Here is a 13363-nt window from a genome sequence, read left to right as displayed (position 1 = left end):
CAGTTCTGGAGAACCGGTAGTGGAAATTTTGAGTAGTTCGGAGAACCGGCAAATACCACCTCTGACTGGCCCCACCCCCATCTATTCTCTGCCTCCCGAGTCCCAGCTGATCAGCTGGGTCTTCTTTTGTTGCCCTGCACAGGAGAACGGAGCTGGAAAGCAGGTTAGTGGGTGGGGAGGGAATGGGATTTTGCAGTAACCTTTGCCCAGGAGTGGAGAGGGAATGGAGATTTTACAGTATCCTTCTCCTGCCACGCCCAGTAAGCCACGCCCACCAAGACACACCATGCCCACCAAGACACGTCCACCACTTTTGAATCCCACCACTGCTTATGACCGTTTTTCACACTTATGGCCATTGCAGCACCCCTAGGGTCATGTGATGAAAAAAATTCAGATTCTTAGCAACTGGTTGATATTTATGGCGGTTGCAGCATCCTGGGGTCACCCGATCCCCTTTTGCGACCTTCTGACAAGCAAGGTCAATGGGGAAGCCAGATTCATGTTACAACTGCTTTACTAAGGTAACAACTGCAGTGATTCACTTAGCAAATGTGGCAAAAAAAGGTTAACAACCATGTCACTTAACAATCATGTTACTAACTTAACAACAGCTCCGATTTGCTTACAACCGTGGTAAGAAAGGTTATAAAATGGGGCAAAACTCCCTTAACAACTGTCTCACTTTTTGGACTCAATTGGTTGTAAGTTGAGGACTACCTGTATTAAACAAATACATTAGCCCTTTGAGGTAGTCAGGAGAAGAAGCACAACCAAAAGTATCTTTTTATTGTAAGGTTACATGAACAGAATCTTAGAAGACTGAAAATATTTCTTCTTTCATTTCCTTTCTCCAGAAAACTGGGGTCAAACATCTGAGACATTTCCCATGCCATTCCCCCGTCTGTTGGCTGAAATTTATTTTATATATCAAATGTATAGACCATACATCTCGCTCACAGAGAGACTCTGAGAAGGGTAGAATTTAATATAATACTTCCTGTACACTGGCTGTCCAGTCTGCAGGCCCCTCTTCTGTCTCCCAAGGCCATTTGTTGTTTTGAGCTTGTTATCTGATCCTGTTCATATAGACAGCATTCATTTTTAATGTTTGAAATAGTTCAAATTGACTTTTGCTGTTGCTGTTCAATAAATGATGGTGCAAATTATATGTTTTGTAAGGAATAAAATCAGTAAATAAGCAAATTATATGTTTGTAAGGAATAAAATAAGTAAATAAGCAAGTAGGTAAAAAGTAAAGAAAGAAACAAGAATTAAAGCTGCCAGACTTCCTTGGCACCTTAATATCCGTTCTGGTTTTTTTTGTTTTTTTTTAATCCCACAATTGTGGGGTTGTAATTTTATGAAACAAGAAGAATGATGAATAATTCCTGCTATCACTAAGTCAGAAGCACTTGGTGTGAAGTTACACATGAGTAGTGATAGAAAAGGAAAAGAAAGAAAAAAGAAGAAAAGAAAAATGCTCATAATTGCTTTTCTTTGTCATTCTAAGGCTGATTTCCCAGTTTGGTGTCCTCTACATGGGACGGAAATAATATTTTGCCAATCTGGGGGTTACCAGCTGCAGCAAAGTATACTGTTTTTCTCTCCTTTCTTTCCCCATCTCTCTTTTATTGTGAAGAAAAATAAATGTTTCACTCCTATTCAGTATGAAGCAGACAATTTTACAAACCACATGTCCTTTCTATATAACACAAAGCCAAGTTTTAGGTAGGTGTCAGAGGGCAAATGAGATTTTGTTTATTGTGGGATAGGCGTTCTCTGTACATTTTCTGTATGACACCCACTGGCCATTTTGTGAACTAACACCACATGAGAAATGGGAAAAGAGCAACAGATGAAAATCTGTTAAAACAGAGACAAAAGAAGCACATACCCCTTCTGCATTTTCACCATTCAGTTCCCAAACTGTATGTCTCCTGCTTTATAAATGAATACTTGAGAAAACTGATATTTGTAGATTCTGGTACAAACCAATCAATCAACCAAATCTGTCCTTTCCTAAAATAATATGTGAATTAGAACAAATGTCATCCATCCGATATGACAATTTTCCAAATACCAAATGGAAGAGAATGCATGTATCTCAGGATAGAACTGTCTGCTTGCAATGTTTTATTGCCCAACTAGATAATATCATCAATGCTTGTGATTGTGGGGTTTGCTCCTTGTTGGTATATACTAGCTTGCAGTGATTAACATTTAGAAGGCAAACAATCAAGTAGTAAACTGTTACCTTAATCAAAGGACTACAAGGAGGCACCCAATAAAGCAGACAAACAATCAATCAGAAAGCAATATTGTAATGAAGGGACTACCAAGAAGAAAACGGCACCCTCACCAACAATGGCAGGGATTCTTGTACATAAAGAAACCCCAATCTCAGTAGCAATGATGATGTTACCTACTTGGGTAATGAAATGTCTGCAAGCAAGCATCGAAGCTCAGATAGCATCAAGGACTCCACAATCTTCTAAATGTTGCACATACACAGAACAAAACTGCTAAAGGTAAAGAGATTTTGGGTAGGACACTCTACACAGGTCTCACATATGCTTAGATATATAGATATATGTCCAATTTATTATTTATAAGTCTATAATATCCATCCATCTCCCTTCCAGGATATAATACTAGCATACTTTCAATGGTTTTTTTTAATTTTTTTTTTTAAAGATATGTGGTTTCTGGAAGACTTAATAGTAGAGATCTCTTCAATTTCCTAGACATTCCAAGTTCAGTTTCCAACTTCTCCAGGGGGAGGTTGGGAAAACTCTTGCATGAACATCATGGAGCAGTTATCAGTCGCTGTGTGAGAAGGATTGATAGCTATGTTTAAGGAAGCTTCTTTAATTTTGATGGGATGGGATGTAATGTACTTGTCATGCCTGTGGTGGAGACTGATTCTGAGGGAGAGGAGGAACAGCCAACAGGGAGTGGAAGTGTTGCTCCAGAGGTGGTGGAGGAGGCTGGGGAAGGGCAGAGGCTGGCTGTGCAATCAGAGGAGGACCCCGGCCCATCCCCTATCCATCCTAGGGCATGCAGGGAGGAGAGGATCAGGGAAAAATGTGGTTTACTCAGGAGAAGAGGGCCATGATCCTCTTCATGGGTTGCAGGTGTGACAACTGAATAAGAGTTTGGACTTGCGTGCTAGCAAATGCTGGAGACAAATTAGTGTTTTATTCCTAGATGAGGTTTATCTTGGTTGACGTTCTTCTAATGGACTGTACCTGGTTATCTTCCTGGAGTTTGTAATTATTTATCCTGGTCTGTTGTGGAACCTTATTCAGTGCAGTTTGTTTTGGGTTTTTGCTTTGTTATCTGCTCTTTGAATTTGAACTGTGTTTCTTTCATTTGGAATGTTATTTTGAAAATAGCTTAATCTTCAACTGTGAACAATTAAACAGTGAAGCCAAGTTGAAGGCATTAAAGGACCTTTATTTACATTTTGGTTTTTGTTATATTTTTTGATTCACTCCGGGTCATCACAGTACCCTTGCTTAGATATTAGATGGCCATGGTTAATGAATTTTGAGTGTTGGGGTTTTATTGCTATTTTCGTGTATTTATATATCAAATGTTTACTGTACTTTGGCTAGTGTCATTATGAAAAATGAATGCTGTGTATTGATCAGCTTTTGGGAAGGACTCTGAGATCTTCTCATCAGTCCATCTCCAAGCCACCAACTTGCCAGATGGAGAGGAAAGGATCAAATAAGGGGGTCAAAGTTCTTTCTCCCATCCACAGCTGCAGGTCAGGGTGGCAGAAGGGTGCTGAAATTTCCATTAATCCCACATATGCTCATTTCTTAAGGGGAACTTTGGTTCTGGTCTATAAAATAGTTTGACCAACTGTCCATGAAGCCCTGCTGTTTCCAATTTAAAGTAACCAATGGGAGGTGTATAACAGATGTCTGTAGATGCAGCTTCTTGGACTGAAGGAAATGTTTCTTTGTGTTAAAAGCCATGAAAAGGGGTCAAGAGGAAGAAACACACATTAATATTCTCTTATTAGTGCTCTTGACTTGTATTTCACCTGTCACTTTAACTAAAACCCGACCGTGTACAACAGTGGTAAAAACACGCTACTTTCACGGATACTCCAATTTTTTTTTTTGAAGGGTGGATTGCATTTTAAGAATATAAATTCACTCATTAATTTTCACAGCATCACATTTTAAAAAGGAGCTTAGCTTAGTCACCCCATTGAGAATGAGATATGAAATACTGTACAGTATTTTTTTTTTAAAAATGAGGAAATGTTAAAACGTGATACATTGGTGGGGGAAAATGAAAATGAACAGTATCCCAAATAAAGGCACTTTTTCAGATATCCAAATTTATTCACTTGCTTTCTAAACCAGGTATGAAAAATCTCGAGCACTAATAATGTGTTTTACTCCATTCCAGTTTTATAGTGCTTAGAGCCCTTTTCAAAATTCATTCTGGGTTGCTGAACAATCTGTAGTATGACTTCTCAACATTTTGAGATACACGTTTAGGACAATTATAAACAGGGGTGGGATTCAAATTTCTTAACAACCGGTTCTATGGGCATGGCCTAATTTGTGGGTGTGGCATGGTGATCATGTGACTGGGTGGGCATGGCTTGCTGACTGGGTGTGGCTTGGGTGTGACTGGCTGGGTTTGGCTTGTATGTAAAGATTTATGTAAATATTTAACTTTTTATTAAAAAAAGAGCAACTTTTGCTCAAAATCAGGCAAAGCAGGCAGGCAGATTGAGTTGCTCACAGAATCACAGATTCACTTAGAGATCTATCTATCTGCAATCTGCTACCTGAGTCTGCACTGAAAAACAGAAGCTTCGGACCTAAGGAAGGTTCAGCTCTGTTTTTAGATTAGCTAAAAATCAAGAAATCCAAAGATTTTCTGCTTTCTAGCTAATCTAAATCTCCCGGCACAGCAGAATAGCTGATGGTCGGGAGAAAAAAAAGGAAAAATAACAATTTAGCAGGCAAGTTTGATGGCACGCATGCCAGGTAAGGAGTGAGTGGGTTGGGAGGGGAGAGGCAGGGCCAGCCAGTGGCGCAATTTGCCGGTTCTCCGAACTGGGCAGAATCATAACAGCCGGTTCTATAGAACTGGTCCAACCGGGTAGAATCCTACCCATGATTATAGACTATTAAATTAACTTTTCACAGCTTAAAAAAACAAGGAAAATTGCAACCTCAACACCCTCTTTCAAAACAGGAAAAGAAAAAACACTGGATGTCTCTCCATGTCTGTGGGACCAGATTTTTCACTGATCAATGACATATAATTAAAATATAATTTCTCAAAAATATTTTGCTTCTTGAGGTTTTCCCCTTTTTTCCAATTTAACTAGATACTTGAGAAACATGATTTTGCATCTGTGTTGTGTTTATGGGCATGCTACATTGAGAAGGAAATGGGATTAGCCTTAAATTTACATTTTCCCACCCTTTAAATGTTGAATTGTTTTAAAAAAATTCTTAAATAATCATGCATGCTATCATGATCTTGCAATGCCAAGATCATGACTGTAGCTCGGCATTACAAGACAAGATAGGAAGACCTGCACATGGATTAGAGAACAAACAAAAGTATATGATCCCATCAAAAGAGTTAAAGAGTGGAAATGGAAATGGGTTGGTCACATAGCAAGAAGAATTGATGATGGCAGGTGGACATTTTCATAAAATGGATCCCGCTTGATAAAAAGCCTCCACCAAAGTGACGTAAAATAAAATGGACCAACGACATCAGCAAGTATTGCGGGTCCAATTGACAGAACAAAGCTCAGGACCATAACGGTTGCAAACATTCAGAAGAGGCCTTTATCCTGCAGTGCATAGATGAGGAGTGTCAAACTCACGTTGTCATGGCGGCATCACATGATGTATTAGAACTTGCCCCCATTTGTTCTTGACAGCCGATGGTTCCTTGTTTGTTATCAATATTGGTGACATATTATTTTAATCGTGTTTTTTTTCTTTTTGTGTGTTGTGTATGTGTTTGTTTGACATTTTAGTTGTATAATTAATAAAGTTTGTTTTTTTAAAAAAAAGACCTTCCCCCCATTTGTTAAACTGGGAGTGGGTGTGGCCAGTGCGTGATGCATCCGGCCTATGAGCTGGGAGTTTGACAGCTCTGCTATAGACAATTACTAAAAAGGAAGAGAAGGAGGAGAGGGAGAGGGAGAGGGAGAGGGAGAGGGAGAGGGAGAAGGAGAAGAAGAAGAAGAAGAAGAAGAAGAAGAAGAAGAAGAAGAAGAAGAAGAAGAAGAAGAAGAAGAAGAAGAAGAAGAAGAAGAAGAAGAAGAAGAAGAAGAAGAAGAAGAAGAAGAAGAAGAAGAAGAAGAAGAAGAGGAGGAGGAGGAGGAGGAGGAGGAGGAGGAGGAGGAGGAGGAGGAGGAGGAGGAGGAGGAGGAGGAGGAGGAGGAGGAGAAAAAAAACTATCATGATCATCTAGCAGGAATAGAATTAAGAATGAAGAAGTAAAAGCAATCCCTTGGGTGAATTGAACACATTTTTTCTCCATCTTCCCATATTCTTATATCCTTAGCATTCAAGTGCTGTCTCTAAGCATTATCAGGAGCTAATGCCTCCATTCATTGCGCTCCTGCCTAAAAGGATTGTGATGAAAAATACCTGAAGTTAAAATGCTGAAGTGCCTGATTTAACAGACCTGGGGAACATCAGGCTATAGACCAAGCCTTTCCCAACTCTTCAGTGAGAGAGTTGTCTAGCTCAGGCAGAATTATAGAATAATGAGATCAAATGTCATGGTTACAATTACAGCTTATCTTGACATCCTTTGGGAACTGAACAGCTTTGAATTTGAGTGATCTATATATTAATATTGCAGCCTACTCTGACTTTACTTTGAATGTTTCAGTGTATCAAATAAAAAGAATGCTGTAAATAATGAAATTATGCAAATGCAAGCTGGCTTGACTCTTTATGGTTTGGTCTGGCAGAAGGAGAATGTAGATTTAAGACTCTTCCTTTTGTCCTTAATAATATGTTCTTCTAGTTCTTGAGTTAGCAAAAAAAAAGTGTTTTGGTATAAATTCTGCCTCTACAGCCAAGCCTTATTGTAAGTAATGAAGTTGCCAACTGTTTTGAGACAAGTTTTAATGTAGGATCATTTAAAGTCAGGTGAAACAACACCCACAAATATCCAAGTCTTGCCCTAATCCTGTATATTTAAAGCAAATCAGAACTAATCAAAATGATTTATTTCATAGAGTACATTTCATCTGGACTGTTTCTGAATTAAACCCAATGTGCTGATCTGGCATCTGGCTTTGAAAGGGGAAATAATAAGTTTGTGTTTGTTTTTAATCTATGGAGCAGTCTAATGAAAGATCTGGTGATCTGTCAAATAAAAAATCAATACCAGTAAAAACCTCTTGGATGGCAGGAGTTCCTTTAAGGTCAGATTACATGATTACATTCAAGCGCAAGATTATTTTTTGATAATGCTAGCCACACAAAGTCAACCCAATTTGCAAGACAATATATTCCTTTGCAAAATTATTACTAGTAGGTAATAGACACATGCAAGACAATATATTCCTTAGGAATATTATTACTAGTAGATAATGTACATATTTTTAAAAAAGGAAGGAGTTGAAACCAAAAATCCCATAGAACAGGAGTGTCAAACTCAAGACCTGTGGGCTGGATCCAGCCCGTGGGGAGCTTAGATCTGGCCCACAGAGCTGCCCTGGAAACAGTGAAGGATCGGCCCACAGTGCCTCTGCCAGCAAAAATGGGTTCCCAAATATTTTCAGCTGTGATGGCCTCCTGCTCTGTTCCCGAGGTCCAATTTTTCTGGCAGAGGGTTGCAGGAGGCTGTTGCAGCTGAAAACAGAGCTTGGGAGCCTGTTTTTGCTGGCAGAGGTCTTGGGCCACCACAGGCGCTGACATGCTCACCTTGGTCATGCACCCCTGGCCCCCCAAGATCAAACACAACCCTGATGCGGCCCTCAATGGAATTGGGTTTGACACCTCTGCCATAGAACATATGTAACCCAAACTTCATAAAAGTGTCAAAGAACTTTGGATCCCAATTAGTACTATTTCAAAGGTAGAAAGAGTTTAAATTTTTTGATTCTGAAGATGCTTTGTAAGATGGCCAGCAGCTCTGCCATTTATATATATAAAGCCAAATATCCCATTGACACCTCTGAGATCTTGGAATAGCACCTTTAGATCCTGCCAATTGCATTCAAGCTTTTAATCTCATCCTGCATCAAAATCTCAAGAAAGAGATTGAAATATCAGTAGGGAACCAAATCAGCAAATATCTCATAAAACCAGTAAGCAAATGTAACAGCAGTAAACAAACTGTAAGTCTCAGTAAAAAAAAAAAAAGTGAACAAAATGTAAACAAATGTGACGGCAAAATCAAATTGAAAAGTCCTCAGCAAGCAACACAGATATGAAAAATTACTTTGGTCCAAATACATAAGGTACAGTCCATGTGTTATTCCATAGAAGAGGCATCTATCATGAAACCAGCACTTTCCAAAGTTAGTTTGAACCTTCATATGGGTCAGAAACCACACTGTGTACTTGGACACACCACTACTAATAATACTAACAATATAGTCTATCACCAAATATTTCCAAATAAATTTTGTAATAATGAGATAAGAGAATAGATTAACTAAAATGCATCACATTAAGCACAGAAAATAGAGATTAGGATTGTAATAGATTAATCTAAATAGATTCATTCTAAATAGATTAGAGCTAATTCATGCTAAGTAGATTGGAATTCTATTTAATTGTATTAAATAGAATTATTAAATAATTGGGCACCTGTACAATCTGAGGAAAAGGCATAGCTCTTTTATGAAGTTCCTTATCTAAAATACCTTTTTTATCTTTGAATCCAAAGCAATGTGCATTACTCTTAATAATTTTATTTAATTATTAAATAGCAATCGCACTTATACTTATATACCACTTTACAGTGCTTTACAGCCCTCTCTAAGTGGTTTACAGTTAGCATATTGTCCCCAACAATATGGGTCCTCATTTTACCCACCTCGGAAGGATGGAAGGTTGAGTCAAACTTGAGTCTGGTGAGATTTGAACTGCCAAATTGTAGGAATATAGAAATAGAATTATTAAATAGTGCCCAATCCTGGGGAAATTTCAGAGGTGGGATTCTACTGGTTTAGACCGGTTCACCCAAGCCACGTGTTAAATTTGCATCTGGTTCACTAAACCAGTATTTGAACCAATTGGCTGGCCCGGTCCACCCCTCCCCTCCCAGGAGTCTCCACATGGCCCATTTTCGATGCAGGTAAGTGCAGGGTCCATGTGGAGGCTCTGGGAGGGGGGGAAATGGGCCTTCTGGAAATACCGGAAGTCAGGAAATGGGCCTGTTTCCAGCTTCTGGAGGGCCTCCAGAGCCCAGGGGAGGCTGTTTTCGCCTTCCCAGAGGCCTGAGGGGAGCCTCTGGACCCTTGCGAAGGTGAAAAATGGCCCAGCCGCTGAGCAGCAAACTGGTCATGTGGATTTTTGAACCCCACCCCTGGAAAATTTGCATTTGTTTTCAAAAGCCACTCACAGGTGCTAAGCATACATCTCCATGTGCTCGACAACACATTTTCTGTCTGAAATGTTGAACAGGTCTAACAAAAATATATTTATTTGGCTTATGGCAGTGTACAAAATTGGTCTGAGGATAGTTGTAGGATTTTGAAATAAATAAATTTATTTGGCTTATGGCAGTTACATAAATATTTTTTTCTTATAGTATATAAACTTAAATATTGGAAACCTGGAGGGTCTATTATTTTGGCTGGTATTCTTTGCGCCTGAAATGTTGCAAACTACCATAACAGATTTTGCTTCAGTACAGATGGTAATGCAGAATGGATCCCTCAGCTAATCTCTGTTGTTCTCTGTGAGACAAGTTCATTAAAAAGAAATCTCCAAACATAAAAGAAATGGCATCATATTATATTATTACTAGGCCATGTTTGAGCAAATTGAAAATAGGAACATTGCATCAATAGCTGCATGTGTTAAGGAAATATAAAAGTGCTCTCAAGTGAAAGTTGACTTTTGGGGACTTGGACGTCATGTTTATGCCGTTTTCTTGGTAGAAAGGGAGAAGCAGATGTATATAAAAAAATATGAACTTCGTGGATTTTTTAAAAGGCAAAATGTGTACAAAATCTTTCTGAGAACAATTGTAGGATTTTGAAATGGGATGTTGTACTTTCAATGTAAAAATTGAGGAATGGAGAACCTGATAACCGCTATGTGGACTATACCCTTGAATTAGACTTCTCATTTCAGAATAAGATAGGCTGGTTTGCCCCCACTTTTATTGACTGTTTGGTAACCCCCACCTCACTAGGCCACCAAACAGGAAATATCTTCACAAACAAGTTGTGGTTTTATTCTACCTAGCACCTGTGCCATTCCACACTAGCACCTGAGAAGAAGGGGAAAGTTGGATTGAGCTCTTCTAGAGCTCATTTCAAATTCTGTGTTCCACTCATACATTAGCTGAATCTCTATTTATCTCAACACAGCTTTTTCAGGGTTTCTATTATCTCTTAACCATGTACTTAAAACAGCAGTTTAAGAGTGTCGCCTTACCTGACAGGTAGGTAGTGAGTGACAGAAGCACTATGAATTTCCATGATGATGGCATGACGTGGCTTCAAAGATCCTCAGCCCCTGTTTGGGTAGTGGTTAACAGCCGTAGGGTTCCTTCATTAAAAACACAACCTGTTGAAATAATGCACAAACGATAAATCTTCTCTCTCTTTCTTTCTCCCTCCAAGTTCCTCTCTGCTCAGTTTTTCTCTCTCTCTAATTCTCACTTGCGCTGCCCCTCCAAGTTTCTCTGTATCCCATCTTAGAAACAACACGAAGATAGAGTTATTCTAAGTTTCTTCCTCATTCTCCCTTCTGCAATTTCCTGTCCAAGTTCCCTCTGAATAGCTCATTCCTTTTTAGCCCTCTTAATGATTCTTTCATATTTTCCCAGAGGATAGCTGTCTACTCGTTGCAGAATACCTTATGCCACCAGACTTGAAATTCTAGACCTAGAAAACCTAGAACTACGCCGCCTTCGGTCCGATTTAAGTATAGTATATAAAATCATACATTGCAATGTCCTACCTGTCAATGAATACTTCAGCTTCAACCATAACAACACACAAGAGCACACAATAGATACAAACAAATCGCACCAAACTTGATTGCAAAAAATACGACTTCAGCAACAGAGTGGTCAATGTCTGGAATACTCTACCTGACTCTGTGGTTTCTTCCCCAAACCCCAAAAACTTTAACCTTAGACTGTCTACTATTGACCTCACCCCTTTCCTAAGAGGTCTGTAGGGGGCGTGCATAAGCGCACCAACATTCCTATCGTCCCTATCCTATTGTTTCTTTTATTTTTCTTATATGTACCCATTTCATGTATTCATAACTATGTTTTACTTATACCTATTATCTTGTAAGCAATTGACAAACCAAATTAAATAAAATAAATTTACCACACATTTGCACCAACTTAAATACCCACCCCTTTGATAAGGCTTACTAAGTTGGCTAAGATTCAGGAAGAGCTTTGAACTGAAGCAGTGCAGTCATTCAGTTGAGTATAGAAATAAAGCAGTATGCCTTCTGCAGAGGTACATCAAAAGCCGTGGTGGCGCAGTGGTTAGAATGCAGTGTTGCAGGCTAACTCTGCCCACAGCCATGAGTCTGATCCTGGCTGTCTCAAGGTTTACTCGGTCTTTCATCCTTTCAAGATCCATAAAATGAGGACCCAGACTGTTGAGGGAAACACCGTGACTCTGTAAATTTCTTAGAAAGGGGTGTAAAACACTGTAAAATGATATGTAAGTCTAAGTGCTATTGTTCCTTGCCTTGTTAAGGAACTGCCCAGCCCTATTACAAGAACAAAGTATACTTTGCTGTTTGTAAAAACCTATTCTGAATTGTATGAAAATAATTCCAATCTCCTCAGAAATTCAGACAGGTATATTGCCTCTGGTCAATCCCTGCAAATTCACTTTGAGTGTAGCTTGATGTCAAATTCAGTGGTTTTGTTGTTGTTGTTGTTGTTGTTTCCAAACATGGCTGTCTATCAAACTCTCAGCTCAGGTCCACCCATCATATAGTATCTGGTACTGACAAAAGGAGGACAGTATTTCATCCAGGCATCCTTAACTGGAACTATGTACAGAGTATTTATGGGGAATGTCAGCTACTGTGAAGCAGAAATCTGGAATGCAAGTAACTTCACACACAATCCCCTTGTAGCTCATCTATCTCTTTCGAGAGTTATCTTCTCAGTGAAATATGCCTGTCAGCCGCCTTTGTTTCTCCAGTTCTGTGATAATCAGTGCTTTAGTCTGTTTCTAGGACTGGTGAATTATGTCTTACATGAATATGGTGATGACCAAGCTGTTGGAAAGTGTACGTTCTAAGAATATTTTAACTTTGTGTGATTATTTCCTCCCCCATTTCATTTCTTCAGCAAGAGGATAATAGCAAATAATTACATATTAAGAATCTGAAAACTACTTATTAGTATTCTGAGGTTATCCTCAAGAAGAAGAAGAGAAATGTTGTTTTCAGATTTTCAGAAGCTGAAGGAAATGTGACAATTGTAGCTAAATGGCTTAGCCTGCCTAGGAAAATCCTCTATTTGAAAAAGATTCAAAAGTCCAATTTAAGAGGAAGGCGGAGAGGAATCTAGTCTGGGAAAACAAAGCCTCAAAGGCAACCAAAAACATTCAGCATCTGAACAGCAGACTGAGTAGGAACCTAGCAAATATGGTGAGATATTTTTTAAAAAAAGATTATGCTGAAATATATTGCTGTATTGATTGTTTGTTTTGACAAATACATTAAAAATTGTATAAATGAACATGTAAAGAAACAAATACATGTAATGAAACAGATTTACATTAAGCTTTATATTTTTACATCTATACCTAACAAAGATAATATTTGATTTACAATAGAATAAAATAGAATTCTTTATTGTGTGATTGGACACACAAGGAATTTGTCTTGGTGCATATGCTTTCAGTGTACATAAAAGAAAAGATACATTCATCAAGAGTCAAGAATCATAAGGTACAACACTTAATAATAGTCATAGAGTACTAATAAGCAATCAAATTACACTAGGAAACAATCAATATAAATAGTGATACAAGCGACAAAGTTACAGTCATACAGTCACATTTTGACATTTTATAAGATTGTTCCATTCTAAAACATTTTACAGCAAAAAGAACGGTCAATAAATCCAATGTTCTGATGTGCTCTATAGCAGGGATCCCCAACCTTTTTGACGCCGC

The 13363-nt window shown here is 38.6% G+C and overlaps 1 protein-coding gene across 1 annotated transcript in view; it reads right to left on the bottom strand.

Annotated features, from left to right (window-relative positions):
* The window catches only part of CNTN5 (contactin 5), a 763035-nt gene that overhangs the window by 377144 nt on the left and 372528 nt on the right, over nucleotides 1-13363 (bottom strand). Inside the window, exon 4 of the mRNA XM_087966176.1 lies at nucleotides 10635-10766. Within this exon, the coding sequence (XP_087822302.1) occupies nucleotides 10635-10689 (55 nt within the window). The 5' untranslated portion in view covers nucleotides 10690-10766. The remainder of the gene's footprint in view (nucleotides 1-10634; nucleotides 10767-13363) is intronic.

The sequence above is a fragment of the Notechis scutatus genome, chromosome 5, assembly GCF_049901735.1.
Source record: "Notechis scutatus isolate UNSWTSFEM ecotype Mainland chromosome 5, rNotScu1.2, whole genome shotgun sequence".
NCBI classification, from domain to species: domain Eukaryota; kingdom Metazoa; phylum Chordata; class Lepidosauria; order Squamata; family Elapidae; genus Notechis; species Notechis scutatus.
This window is presented reverse-complemented; position numbering and strand designations above follow the sequence as displayed.